We start from the raw sequence: 12,695 nt of genomic DNA on the forward strand, positions 1-12,695 counted from the left end.
CACCGTTTGTGCAAGGGATGCAAACCTGGCAGAGCAGTTTCATTCCAGAACACCCTGCCCGGGCTCTCTCTGCCACACGCTCCAGGCTCCATCCTCTTCCCGTGAGACTCTGTAACTGATTTTAGTAGAAGCACTCATTTTATTAAAGACCTTTGGAAGACACTGACTCCGGTAACAGGAAATAAATAGCTATCAACTTCACATTCAATTTAAAACTGTTATTAACAGTAAAGTTCGCTGAGGAAGTTCTGCAAAGGTTCTTCACATTTTGGAGTCACTCATTTTTCACGTTAATGAAGAGGTCCGCAGCGTGCTCTGATTGAAAATGAAAATAATTAAAGCCCCAGAGCCGTGTGACTCTGATCAGAGCTGCTGTCTGGGGCAGGGCCCGGCGGTGCCACCGCGGTGTGCCCCAGCGGGGCAGCCTCAGGCCGTCGAGGGTGACACGGTGACATCAGACCCGGCTCTCTTCCTCTTCCACTGCGCGGTGGAAGCCCGGGATGAACTTCAGGAGGTGCTGCCGGACGCTGGCTCTGCGGCTCTTGCGCGGGAGGGTGCCGAAGCTGCTGGAGCAGCTGCCGCTGTCCCAGAGCGGGGACGCGGAGCCGCTGCTGGCCAGGCTGATGCTGCTGCTGGCCAGGCTGATGCTGCGGTGCCGGCGCACGGAGCCCCTGCGCACAGCCCCGTCCCTGGGGAACACGCAGTCATCGTCCAGGCTGGACTGCCGGCTCAGGCTCTCCGCGGCCCAGTCCTCGCAGGCGCTGCCCTGGTAGAAGCTGTCCTCGCTGCCCACCGTCATGGAGCTCAGCCGGCTGCGGGAGCTGCTCTCGCTGGAGAAGCGCGGCTTGCCTGGGGAGAAGGGCCCCGGGGAACTGCAGCCGCCAACCGAGCCGGGCTCTCCCGGCTCCAGCGAACCCAGCAGGGCGTTGTCGTTCACCTCTCCTGGAAACCAGAGAGCAACGTGAGCCAGAGGGCAGCGTTAACCAGAGAGCAGCGTTACCCAGAGAGCAGCATTGGCCAGAGAGAAGAGTTAACCAGAGAGCAGCGTTACCCAGAGAGCAGCGTTAACCAGAGAGCAGCGTGAGCCAGAGAGCAGCGTTAACCAGAGAGCAGCATTGGCCAGAGAGCAGCATTACCCAGAGAGCAGCGTTAACCAGAGAGCAGCGTTAACCAGAGAGCAGCGTTAGCCAGAGAGAAGAGTTAACCAGAGAGCAGCGTGAGCCAGAGAGCAGCGTTGGCCAGAGAGCAGCGTTAACCAGAGAGCAGCGTTAACCAGAGAGCAGCGTGAGCCAGAGAGCAGCGTTGGCCAGAGAGCAGCGTGAGCCAGAGAGCAGCATTGGCCAGAGAGCAGCGTTAACCAGAGAGCAGCGTTAACCAGAGAGCAGCGTTAACCAGAGAGCAGCGTTACCCAGAGAGCAGCATTGGCCAGAGAGCAGCGTTAACCAGAGAGCAGCGTGAGCCAGAGAGCAGCGTTAACCAGAGAGCAGCGTTAACCAGAGAGCAGCATTGGCCAGAGAGCAGCGTTACCCAGAGAGCAGCGTTAACCAGAGAGCAGCGTGAGCCAGAGAGCAGCGTTGGCCAGAGAGCAGCCTTGCCCAGAGAGCAGCGTTACCCAGAGAGCAGCGTTAACCAGAGAGCAGCGTTACCCAGAGAGCAGCGTTACCCAGAGAGCAGTGTTACCCAGAGAGCAGCGTTAACCAGAGAGCAGCGTTGGCCAGAGAGCAGCATTGGTCAGAGAGCAGCGTTACCCAGAGAGCAGCGTTACCCAGAGAGCAGCATTGGCCAGAGAGCAGCGTTACCCAGAGAGCAGCGTTACCCAGAGAGCAGCGTTAACCAGAGAGCAGCGTTACCCAGAGAGCAGCGTTACCCAGAGAGCAGTGTTACCCAGAGAGCAGCGTTAACCAGAGAGCAGCGTTGGCCAGAGAGCAGCATTGGTCAGAGAGCAGCGTTAGCCAGAGAGCAGCATTGGCCAGAGAGAAGAGTTAACCAGAGTGCAGCGTTACCCAGAGAGCAGTGTTACCCAGAGAGCAGCGTTACCCAGAGAGCAGCATTGGCCAGAGAGCAGCGTTGGCCAGAGAGCAGCCTTGCCCAGAGAGCAGCGTTAACCAGAGAGCAGCCTTGCCCAGAAAGCAGCTTGCCCAAAGAACAGCTTTGCCCACAGAGCAGCTTGGCCAGCCTGCCCCTCTCCTGGAGCACCCTGACCGTGCCCTGGCAGCACCAGGAGTGTCCTGCCCTGCCCCTTGGCACAGGGAGCTGCCCCTTCCCACGTGGGCAGCTGCTCCTGCTTGTGAGGTGCTCCCTGCACCCTGGGCAGTCCATACAAAACCCAACCCAGCCCCTTCCCCGGTATAACCAAAATAAGAATGGAAAAAGTTTTCCCACCCACATAAACTCCTAGCCCAGGAGTGATGCAAAGAGCCCTTGGTCAAGCAGCAGCCAAGGTCATTCCCCTTGGCAGAAAAGCGTTCCCAGGCCAGGCCCTTGCCCTCCTGAGGAGGGAAGGGAAGCCGGAGATGGCAGAAGGGCTGCCCAGAAGGGCCCCACACGTACCGTGCAGCAGGAGCCGCTCCCGGGCCAGCAGCGCCCGCAGCTCCCCCCACCGCTGGTGCAGCGCCTGCTGTGGGACAGGGAACAGCTCCGTCACTCCCGGGAAACTGAACAGTCTGTGCACATGCAGGTCACACTCAGGAAACACCCGGGTGTGCCAGAGTTCGGCAAATTTCTCCCAGAAAACAGGGGTTGGCTCATGGCTGAGGCGCTCGGGCCGAAGCGCTGCCAGGTCCCGTTTGGGAAAGGAGCAGCCTGGAACCTGCCTGGAGAGCATGGACCCACCTTCACCCAGCTGAGGCAATGCCAGCATCCGTCTGCAGCCCTTCCCAGCTCTGGAGCACCCACCAGAGCAGGCACCCCGCCTCTCCTCACAGTGTGGGAATGGCACAGCCACCCCTGCCTGCCCTGGGAGCACACCTGGAAATCCTGGCAGGCCCAGCACCACCAGCCACCCAACACCCAGCAACGCTTCTATCCCTGTGCTGCAGGTCAGCTCTGGGGGTGAAATAAACCACTGCAGAGCTGATTAAAATCGCCAAACAGGCGAGGCTGTGCCTGGGGACAGCCACAGGAGGCACCTCCCCACCAGTCCAGTGAGCTCTCTGCAGATTCTGACCAGCCTCAGCTCACCCACCCAGTCCTGGGATTGTGACCACATTTCTTCTCTATTCCTGGTTTCCAAAAAATAATATCAGGGGCACCAGGGCTGGGGTGGCTGGGGGTGCTGCCAGCAGGGAACTCACAGGCGTCAGCCCTTGCCAGGACCCCCTGTCCCATGGGCACCCACTGCCCCCATCAGCAGTGAGCCCACAGCCATCTCCATTTGACAGGGGAGCAAACAATTAATCCTATTACCTTGAGAGCCCGCAGTTTGGTCTCCAGCTCCATTTTCCTCAGGAACAAGGCCCCGTTGACAGTCTCTAACCTGTGGGAAGGGTGATGCTGCCCTGAGGCACAGAGGCTCTGCCCAGCCCAGCCTTGGGATTTCTGCCCCTCAGGCACTGCAGGGCTGTGGGGCAGCAAGGTCCTGCCTTCAGTGGCAGAGGAAATGAGGCCAAACCCCATCCAAAGGAGAGACACCCACCTCAAGTAGTTCCCTGAAGACTTTATCAAGTCCACTATTTGCTTGTGGCCAAAGCCCTCGACGTTCACGCCGTTGATGCAGGTGAGGATGTCACCTGCCAGACACACACAGAGGCCAGAGTGGGCATCAGCAGCCCCTGCCCACCTCCCCTGCCCCACGGGAGCAGCCACAGGCACACAGGAGGGTCAGGAACACCCAGGGACAGTTACCAGTCTGGAGGCCAGAGAGGTGGGCAGGGCTCTCCTCTTGGATCCTGCAGACACAAGTGCACACCTCCACGGAGAAATCATTCTGGTGTGGGAACCTAATAGTCTGTGAAAGCCAAAGGGACAGAGTTACCAATCCTGGAGCCACAAAAACCAGTTAAAATTCAGTACTTTTTCAATGAGTGCATTTCATGTAAGTGAGATCAAAATGCTATAAACCCAACAATTAAAAATGCATTTGTGCAGCAGAAAACAGTAGACACTTAACATGTGCCTGTAGACAGGGTTTGGGGGAAGAAAAACAACAAATAAGTTTTAAAAACAGGCTGATGCCTGGTTTTTTGTTTTGGTTTGGTTTTTTGTTTTTGTTTTTTTTTAAACAAAAAGTTTTACAGCAAGCTGGTTATTCAGCATTAAAAACTCTTGTAACTTCAACCAAGATTATGTCAGCATGGGTGGGAATAGCTTTCTGGAAAGATGTCTCATGTTCCCAGGGGAACATGACAGGATGGGACTGGGGCTTTCCAAGAGATTGACTCCTATTCATTGGGAATGCTGTGTGGAGTCAGCTGCTGCTACCAGACAGCTCAGTGTGCATTGGAACAGAAAAGATGGAAGATTTAAACTTAATTTTGCTCTTCTGGCCTCTGGAACTTGTCACCCACACACATCCCCACACTCCTCAAAATGCTTTTTATTCTTGACTTGCACATTTAACTGAACATTTAGTAACTCTAATTACTCTAAATCCCTCTTGTGGTTGTGGGTGCTGACATGAATTCAGAAAAATGCAAAATGCGGTGCCGCGGCCTGTCCGGATCCCGCGGCAGCAGGAAACCTTTTCTGTGACATGCAAATACCACATCTGTTTCCTGGAAACCTGCGACTGCCACTTCTAACCCAGAGACAGCTCACACTGGAGACCCACATTTCTCAGGCAGGGTGGAACAAAGGGATGGAGGCCGGGGAAGCTCAGAGCTCCTCTGGCCAAATCCCCCCGTGCCTTGGTGATTCCAGCCTTTGGACTAGCAGTAAAATTGGTGCCCAAGCTAGGAGTGACGAGTGAAGCATGAGCCCCCTGCAGATGTAGGCCTAAAGCTTCACATCATCTTGTTCTGCTTTGCCTGAATTTATCTCCTGGTGATGGAACTGCAGCTTCTAAACATCCTCAGTAGCTGACGGGTGCTGTCTTTCTGCAGCCCGCACTTCCTATGAAGTGCTCACACTGAATGTATGTTCAGGAAGAAAACGTGCCAAGAACAATTATTTTTAATCAGAATGCCACATTTAATGAAAATCTGCCCTGACAATTTACACAAGGGCCCAATAATTGACTCAATTATCCTCCCTTCTGAAAGCTCTCCTCTGTTCATGAGCTGAGTGCTGACCCCCTCATTAGTCACAGACCCAAATTGGGCAAAGTTAAGCTTTTCCTAATACACTAATTTCACAGAAAACACTTTTTCCCTTTGTGTGCAGAGAGAGGAAAGCACTTTGAAAGCGTCCTACTGCTGGCAGGCAGATCCCTCTGCTCCCAAAGTCCATCTCTTCATTGCTGGGATCATTTTCTAGCTTTACCCAGGATTTTAGCAGCCCTGCTGATCAGGAGTTTCCTTTCTCACAAAAACCCACAAACACAGAATCTCCCACTAGCAGTACTCCTGGTAACATTCTGGTTCTCCTACTTAATGACTTACTGACTTCTACACCAAACAGAATCTCTTCCTATATGATTTCACTCCTGCCCCAAAGTCATGCTTAGCATGTATTTATGGAAAAAAATTGTACATCTTGAAAAGTACATATCTCTCTGTGCATATTAAAGGAGGTAGAAAAAAGCCAGCATAAGGTAATTTTAAGAGAGTTTTTTGATCTTGTTTGAAAATATTCTCATATACAATTCTCCCAAAAACATTCACTTATCGAGGTAAGAAGGCACTGTCATTGCCTCTTATTTGGATTTGGATGGGATTTCTCCTACATTCAACACTTTGACTTGTGAGAAGACCAGAAATTCTTATCTATGACCTTCACTACGAAATAATCCTTGGCGAGACATCCCTGTCTTGTATGAGTGCTGCAAGCCCTTCGGATTTCACAGGCTCTGGCAGACCCCTTCCTCTGCTCTGGCCTGCCTTAGCTGCTTTGGGGGATATGACACGTCAGACTCTGCACCACATTTTGGTGTTAGTGAAACAACTTGTCACTTAGGTCTTACCTGGATTTCAAAGCCAAACGTCTCTTTGTCTTCTTTCAATATAGAAACGAGGTGCCTGCAGGAGGAGCACACAGAATTCATGGGAGTGTGGGGGGCTGCCTCATTTCCACCCAAAACAGAGGTGTCCCCCCATTGTCCCTCCCTGTGCCTGCAGGGTGTCACCACACTGTGGAGTGTCACCACACTGTCCCTCCCTGTGCCTGCAGGGTGTCACCACACTGTGGGGTGTCACCACACTGTCCCTCCCTGTGCCTCCAGGGTGTCACCACACCGTGGGGTGTCACCACACTGTGCCCTCTCTGTGCCCATGGGGTGTTCACCACACCCTGGGGTGCCACCACAGTCCCTCCTGTGCCTGCAGGGTGTCACCACACCCTGGGGTGCCACCACAGTCCCTCCTGTGCCTCCAGGGTGTCACCACACTGTGGGGTGTCACCACACCATCCCTCCTGTGCCTGCAGGGTGTCACCACACCGTGCGGTGTCACCACACTGTCCCTCCCACGGTGGTGCTGCCTGTTCCCATGCCCAAGGCAAAGGTCACAGCTGCACCTGCCCATCCCAAATGCTGGGTACCACTCTCTGCCTTGCACCCCGATCCCACTTGGGCTTGCACAGTTCCCCAGACACACCTTTCATGCAGAACAAGCCAGGAACAGTGACTCTAGAATCACAGAATCATAGAATCATACCTCTGTGGCTTGGTGGGGTCGCCCAAGGAGCTGGATCTGGCCAAGGCGAGCTGTGAAACAGGAGAGGAAAGGCATCAGTAGGTTTGTGGTTCTTTGAGGCACACAGATAAAACCAGCAGCTTAGAGAAGAACCAAAAACAGCTGCTGCATCCCACCAACACCTCTGCCTTGGTCAGAGGAGAGCTTGAACTTTCTGACCAGGAGGAAAAGCATCTGGAGGTCAAATCCTCCTGTCAGATGCTGGCAGCAAGCTCAGAGCACAGATCACATCTCTGTTGTGCCAAGAGCTCATCTCACTTTACTCCCTTTCCTCTAAAATTCTGTGGGTGTTTACAAACTGAGCACTGCCAGGAGAGGCACAAGGCACCACCAAGGCAGGGAGTGCACGCCCTGAGGCCTGCAGTGTCTGCACAGCATCTCCCAGCCAGGCCCCTGCTCAGGCCAGGGACGCGTGTGCCTGGAGAGGTCTCTGGGAAGAGCCAGGTCAAACGTGGGGTTTTCCCCTAAAAGAGGGACAGGAATAACAGTGAGCAGAGATGATGTCTCTTCAGCAGGATGAAATGGTGCCACGGTGTGAGCTGCTGCAGAAACAGCCCCTTCCCGGACGTGGTGCATTCACCACTGAGGGACAGGGGGAGGAGAGGGAGGCTGCATAATCCTTCTGGGGGGAGATGAGAGGGCCTGGCGAGGCACCCCTGCCCTGGGCACAGGCCCTGCAGTGTGACCGTGGCCCTAGCTCAGCTTGGCCAGCCACAGCCCAGCCCAGCCACCACCATCCCCTCGCCACTCCCGGCCACCGAGGGCTCTGGAGGGGCTGCAGGAGCTGCTGCCCCCGGGGCAGCGCCTCCAGCACCGGCTCTGGCTCTGCCTCGTCCCCTCACATACGAACCAAGGGAAGGCTCAGGGCCCTTCTGCAGCCGAGCAAAGCAAAGCCTGGAGAGCACAGCTATCGCAGTGGAGTTTCTGGTTATACTTTCAGATCCTCACGCCCCCACAGGCACTTTCTGTTCGGGCTCGCTCGTGTCAGACAAACAGCCCTGAGCTGAGCTGCTCAGCCAGCGACTGACAGCCACAGCAGCACGGTTCTGTGGGAACCCAGGGAATTGTGCTGCCCGGTGCTGCTCTGGGGAAAAGCCCAGCGGCAGAGTCAGCCCCGGCAGCGGTACAGGAACTCCCCGGATCCACACGGAAATGGCTCGTGGTGTTATTGCTGGCAGCCTTGCGGGACAGGGCAGCCAGGCCGCCTGGCCCAGGTAAATGCACTTTTGAAGGAGCGCCCAGACACCACAAACCCTCCCTGGCTGCCAGCAGGGCTGGAAATTGAGAGTTCAGCTGGGCCGGGCTCAGCTGCCACCGCCCTTCACAGCCCGAGCATCCCTCGCTCTGCCAGCGCTGCCAAAGCTCCCCGGCCACCCCAAACCAGCCCGCGGCCGCCCTCCCAGCCGCCCAGCCCAGCCCGGGAGCACGGGGAGCCCGGGGGTCCGTCCCGGGCCGGGGGCTCAGCCCGTACCTGCCTGCGCCCACGGGGCAGCGTGCCCACCGTGCTGGCCAGGTGCTGCATCCTCCTGCCGTCCGCGGGCTGCTCCTCGCAGGAGCTGAGGCTGGAGCTGGGCTGCAGGAGCCGCCGCAGGGCCATGCGGGTCTCGGGGCAGCGCCGGGCTCGGGGTGAGCAGTGCCGGGCTCGGGGTGAGCAGTGCCGGGCTCGGGGTGAGCAGTGCTGGGCTCAGGGTGAGCGCTGCAGGGCTCAGGGTGAGCGCTGCAGGGCTCAGGGTGAGCAGTGCCGGGCTCGGGGTGAGCAGTGCTGGGCTCAGGGTGAGCGCTGCAGGGCTCAGGGTGAGCAGTGCCGGGCTCAGGGTGAGCAGTGCTGGGCTCGGGGTGAGCAGTGCCGGGCTCAGGGTGAGCAGTGCTGGGCTCAGGGTGAGCGCTGCAGGGCTCAGGGTGAGCGCTGCAGGGCTCAGGGTGAGCAGTGCTGGGCTCAGGGTGGGCGCTGTGCCGGGCTCAGGGTGAGCGCTGCAGGGCTCAGGGTGAGCAGTGCTGGGCTCGGGGTGAGCAGTGCCGGGCTCGGGGTGAGCGCTGTGCTGGGCTCAGGGTGAGAGCAGTGCTGGGCTCAGGGTGAGCGCTGTGCCGGGCTCAGGGTGAGCGCTGTTCCATGGCCGGGCTCAGGGCAGCTCCCGGGGCTCAGGGTGAGCGCTGTGCTGTGCCGGGCTCAGGGTGAGCGCAGTGCCGGGCTCAGGGTGAGCGCAGTGCCGTGCTCGGGGTGAGCAGTGCTGGGCTCAGGATGAGCAGTGCTGTGCCGGGCTCAGGATGAGCAGTGCTGTGCCGGGCTCAGGGTGAGCGCTGTGCCGGGCCCCGCTGCCCCGCTCCGAGCAGGGCGAGGGCGGAAGGGCCTCCACGTGATCTGTGGTTTAGGTGCGACTTACTCAAATTCCTCCTAGCAGAGCCCCAGGCTCTCGGTGCGCCTTGTGCTCACACGGGAGTTAAGAATCGGGCTTGGCAGTTACGGAAATCTGCTTAATTTTTCCATTCCTGCGCACAGTTCTCACCAGCAGCTGCTGCTCTGCCAGGGTTTGTCCTCACAGCCCTGCCCGCCTCGGGCACTCACCTGACCTCAACCTGTTCACACTCTGACTTGCTCGGCATCCCTGGCATCCCTGCACTCACCTTTTGGCAAGGATGGGAAAGTTATCCCGCCCTCGGCTGATGGTGTCAGCGCAGTTCCTCCAGCTGCAGAGGGAAGCAGGAGCTGCAGGCCAGGAGCAGAGGCTGAGGCGTGGCAGGGCAGGGCAGGACAGTGCCCTCAGCCAGCACTCGGGTCTCAGTGGGGACCGAGGCACAGCAGCTCTGGGAGCACACAGCAAACCCCTGCAGAGCCCCCGGGGCACAGAGGGCTGCCAGGGACAGGCACGGTGCCAGGGACAGCCCTGGCCAGATGCCATCCCTGCACCTTTCCTGCATGGCCAGGGCTCGAAGAAGATCGATGGCTCTGACAGCTTCTGGCTGCGTTGGTTTTTCTCTCCACTTATTACCTGACCTGTTGTTACTTCAGCGTGGCTTTGAAGAGCCTTCAGATTTTCTGCTCCTGGACGTGATGGAGAAGCACAGGCAGCAGCCCTGGGCTGGGGGGTCACTGAAGTGGGTGCCTGTCCCTGCTGCCCCTCAGTCACAGGTCAGCAGTGCAGGAGGGCAGGCGAGCCCTGGGCAGAGCAGTTTGCCAGCCCTGGCAGCCACCAGCCAAGCCCTAAACACCCACGGAGCCCTGGCACCAGCCCTGCAGCCACAGCTGGAGCCCTGTGTCCCTGTTCCTGGACATGGCCCTGTGTCCCCGCTGCTGGACACGGCCCTGTGTCCCCACTGCTGGCACTGCTGGCTGGCAGTGACCTGCAGCAGCTGCTGCCACAGGCTGGCCATCCTGACAGACACTCACTGGGACAGCTCTTGTTGGGACAAACACCAGGGGCAGTAACTGCACAGAGCAGCCAGACCTGGACACAAGTAACCCTGGCTGGGATGTGAGCCTGCAAGGGGAAAAGCAGGGTTCCTGTATCAAAACAGAGAAGTAATAAAAACATACAGGTTACTGTCATTTTTCTGAGTAGAGACCTTTTATGTGCCTCGACGAAGTATTGCCACACACACCTGGGACTGCCAGCTCCAGGAGGAAAGGCTGGCAGGGCCCAGGCAGGAGAGGGGGCAGCCAGGACTGGGGGCTGAGGGTGCTGGCTTGGCCTGCCAGCTGTGTGGAAGCTCAGTGCAGGCTGGCACAGCAGATCAAGGCAGAGCTGCTCTGCACCTTCTGTAAGGGCCCTGCCTCTGCCAGCTGCAGCGGAGGAGCTGCAGGATGGGTGTCCATGGACGAGGGACAGGGATGGGTCACCATGGAGGAGGTGCCTACACTGGCTGGTGCAGATGAGCTCTTAGTGCCAGGGGATCCCCTCATTGCCCTGGATGGCTGAAGTGTCAGTACAAACCCATCCTAAAGGTTCATCCCTCAAAAACCCAGCATCTCAGGGCAGAGAAACAGCCTGTCAGGAAACATCTGCTCCTCCCACCTGGAGGAGGGCTGGTGGCTGCGGTCCCTGTGCCTCTCCTGGCGGACAGACAGCGACAGGGAAGTGCTGCACACAGCAGCACCACAACAACGGATTCAGATGTCTGTGCTTCACCTCCGAGCTCCTTGGGAGAACCCCTCCGGGCTAAGGGGAAGAAAAACGATGTTCAAAAAGCACAGCAGGCAAGGGGGAAAGCTCTCTCCCTTTTGCTGAGAAAAATATCTGCACCCCTGGGTGTCATCTGCTCACTTGCCAAGGCACGGTGACCAGCGCGGGGAGCGGGTGACTCAAAGCCTCTTCCCCTTTTCCTGCTCACGGTCACCCCGCTGAGTGCTTGAAAACAAAGCGCGTTTCGCTTCCTCCGGCAGCCCTTTCTGACGTTCCTGAAACCCAGTGATTCATCTGCAAACAAGCTGAGGGCAGAAACAAACGACACCTCTCATCAGAGCACAAAGCAGGACCTTGGTGCGAGCTGCTCCAGCAGAGCCGTTACCCTGTGCTGCTCTGCGCCCTGCATCCCCGGCAGGCACCCCTGACCCCCGGCAGGCATCACTCTCATCCCCTGAAAGCGCCCCTCAGCCCCTGAAAGCGCCCCTCAGCCCCGACACGCATCCCTCAGCTCCTCACACGCCCCCACACCCCCGGCACCCATCCCTCCCGGCCCGCCTGCTCCTCCCCGGCAGGGCTCGGAGCTGCTCGGGGCCGGTTCAGGGCAGAGCAGCCCGGGCAGGGCTCACGGTGCCCGGTTCAGGGGCAGAGCAGCCCGGGCAGGGCTCACGGTGCCCGGTTCAAGGGCAGAGCAGCCCCGGCAGGGCTCACGGTGCCCGGTTCAGGGCAGAGCAGCCCCGGCAGGGCTCACGGTGCCGGTTCAGGGGCAGAGCAGCCCGGGCAGGGCTCACGGTGCCCGGTTTAGGGCAGAGCAGCCCCGGCAGGGCTCACGGTGCCCGGTTTAGGGCAGAGCAGCCCGGGCAGGGCTCACGGTGCCCGCGGTGGTCACACACGGATGCCCTGCCCCAGCCTCCTCCCGGGCACGGCGCTGGTTCTGTGCCAGGGCTGGAGCCGTGGGGCGCCCTCCTCCAGATCAGGCTGCTCCTGCCCGGCCCAGCCCGGCCCTGAACGCTTCCAGGGATGGGGCACTCATCCCTCCGAGGCTGCAGCGCCCGCAGGGTGTCTGCCCACTGCGCCTTACCCGGACAAAGGAAGGAGCCATCCTCCCTCGGTGGGCACAGCCCTCGGGGGCCCAGGAGCCGCTCCCCTCCTCAGCTGCCAAGCGCACACCGGGGGCTGCTGCGGGGTTGATTGACTCAGCAATAAGAGCCTGGGGAATCAGGCCTTGCTCTTTCCCAGCCAGCCCCAGCACCGAGCGGTGTCCCCCCGGGTGGCAGCCCCGAGGGCCGGGATGCGCAGCTGGGGCACCCAGGGCAGAGGCATCACCCGCCTCCACCTTCCCAGGTGTGCTGGAAAAGAATGAGTCCCGGGGGGCGGAGATGGCCCCGGTGCTGGAAGGGCAGCGCTCCGGAGCCGTGGCCGGGGGATGGCAGCCGATGCTCACCGTGAGCTCTGCGGGACCCCGACTGCCGGGGCACGGCCACCGCCGTGACAGCGACACCGCCCTGGAGGTGGGCAGGGAGCAGAGAGCCCACGAGTCATGGCTACAATGCAAAGGTCTGTTTTGGTTAAAAACAAACCAAAAAAACCCCACACTATCCTTCAAAAGCCACTGAGCTTTCTTGGGTCACAGCTCATCAGATTTCATGTTGACGTGCCTTAAGTTAAAATAAAGTCTGACTTAAATTCCTGGATTATGGCTGTGTCAGGGGAATTTTCAAGCATTCACACTCCAGAATTGAGTGTCAGGGTGAGCTGGTCCCACTCAGATTTGCACCACTGAAAATCT

General features: G+C 58.7%; 1 protein-coding gene across 1 annotated transcript; it reads right to left on the reverse strand.

Annotated features, from left to right (window-relative positions):
* Positions 1–367: 367 nt before the first annotated feature.
* On the reverse strand, positions 368–8,385 carry CYTIP (cytohesin 1 interacting protein). Its single transcript, XM_066553828.1, has 8 exons — positions 8,260–8,385; positions 6,750–6,799; positions 6,059–6,113; positions 3,844–3,946; positions 3,635–3,728; positions 3,406–3,475; positions 2,551–2,617; positions 368–942 (listed from the first exon to the last, which is right to left on the reverse strand). The coding sequence occupies exons 1-8, from the start codon at positions 8,383–8,385 to the stop codon at positions 455–457; spliced, it is 1,053 nt and encodes a 350-aa protein (XP_066409925.1). The 3' UTR covers positions 368–454.
* Between the last annotated feature and the right edge of the window lie 4,310 nt (positions 8,386–12,695).

Source organism: Molothrus aeneus, chromosome 7, assembly GCF_037042795.1.
Source record: "Molothrus aeneus isolate 106 chromosome 7, BPBGC_Maene_1.0, whole genome shotgun sequence".
Taxonomy (NCBI): Eukaryota; Metazoa; Chordata; class Aves; order Passeriformes; family Icteridae; genus Molothrus; species Molothrus aeneus.

Excerpts from the sequence above, each read along its gene's own strand:
- CYTIP (XM_066553828.1), bottom strand. The coding sequence starts at position 8,385 with ATGGCCCTGCGGCGGCTCCTGCAGCCCAGCTCCAGCCTCAGCTCCTGC. Across the intron at positions 6,800-8,259 it reads TGCCCCGTGGGCGCAGGCAG|CTCGCCTTGGCCAGATCCAG; the intron begins GTACGGGCTGAG and ends CCTGTTTCACAG. Across the intron at positions 3,947-6,058 it reads CGTTTGGCTTTGAAATCCAG|ACTATTAGGTTCCCACACCA; the intron begins GTAAGACCTAAG and ends TGGCTTTCACAG.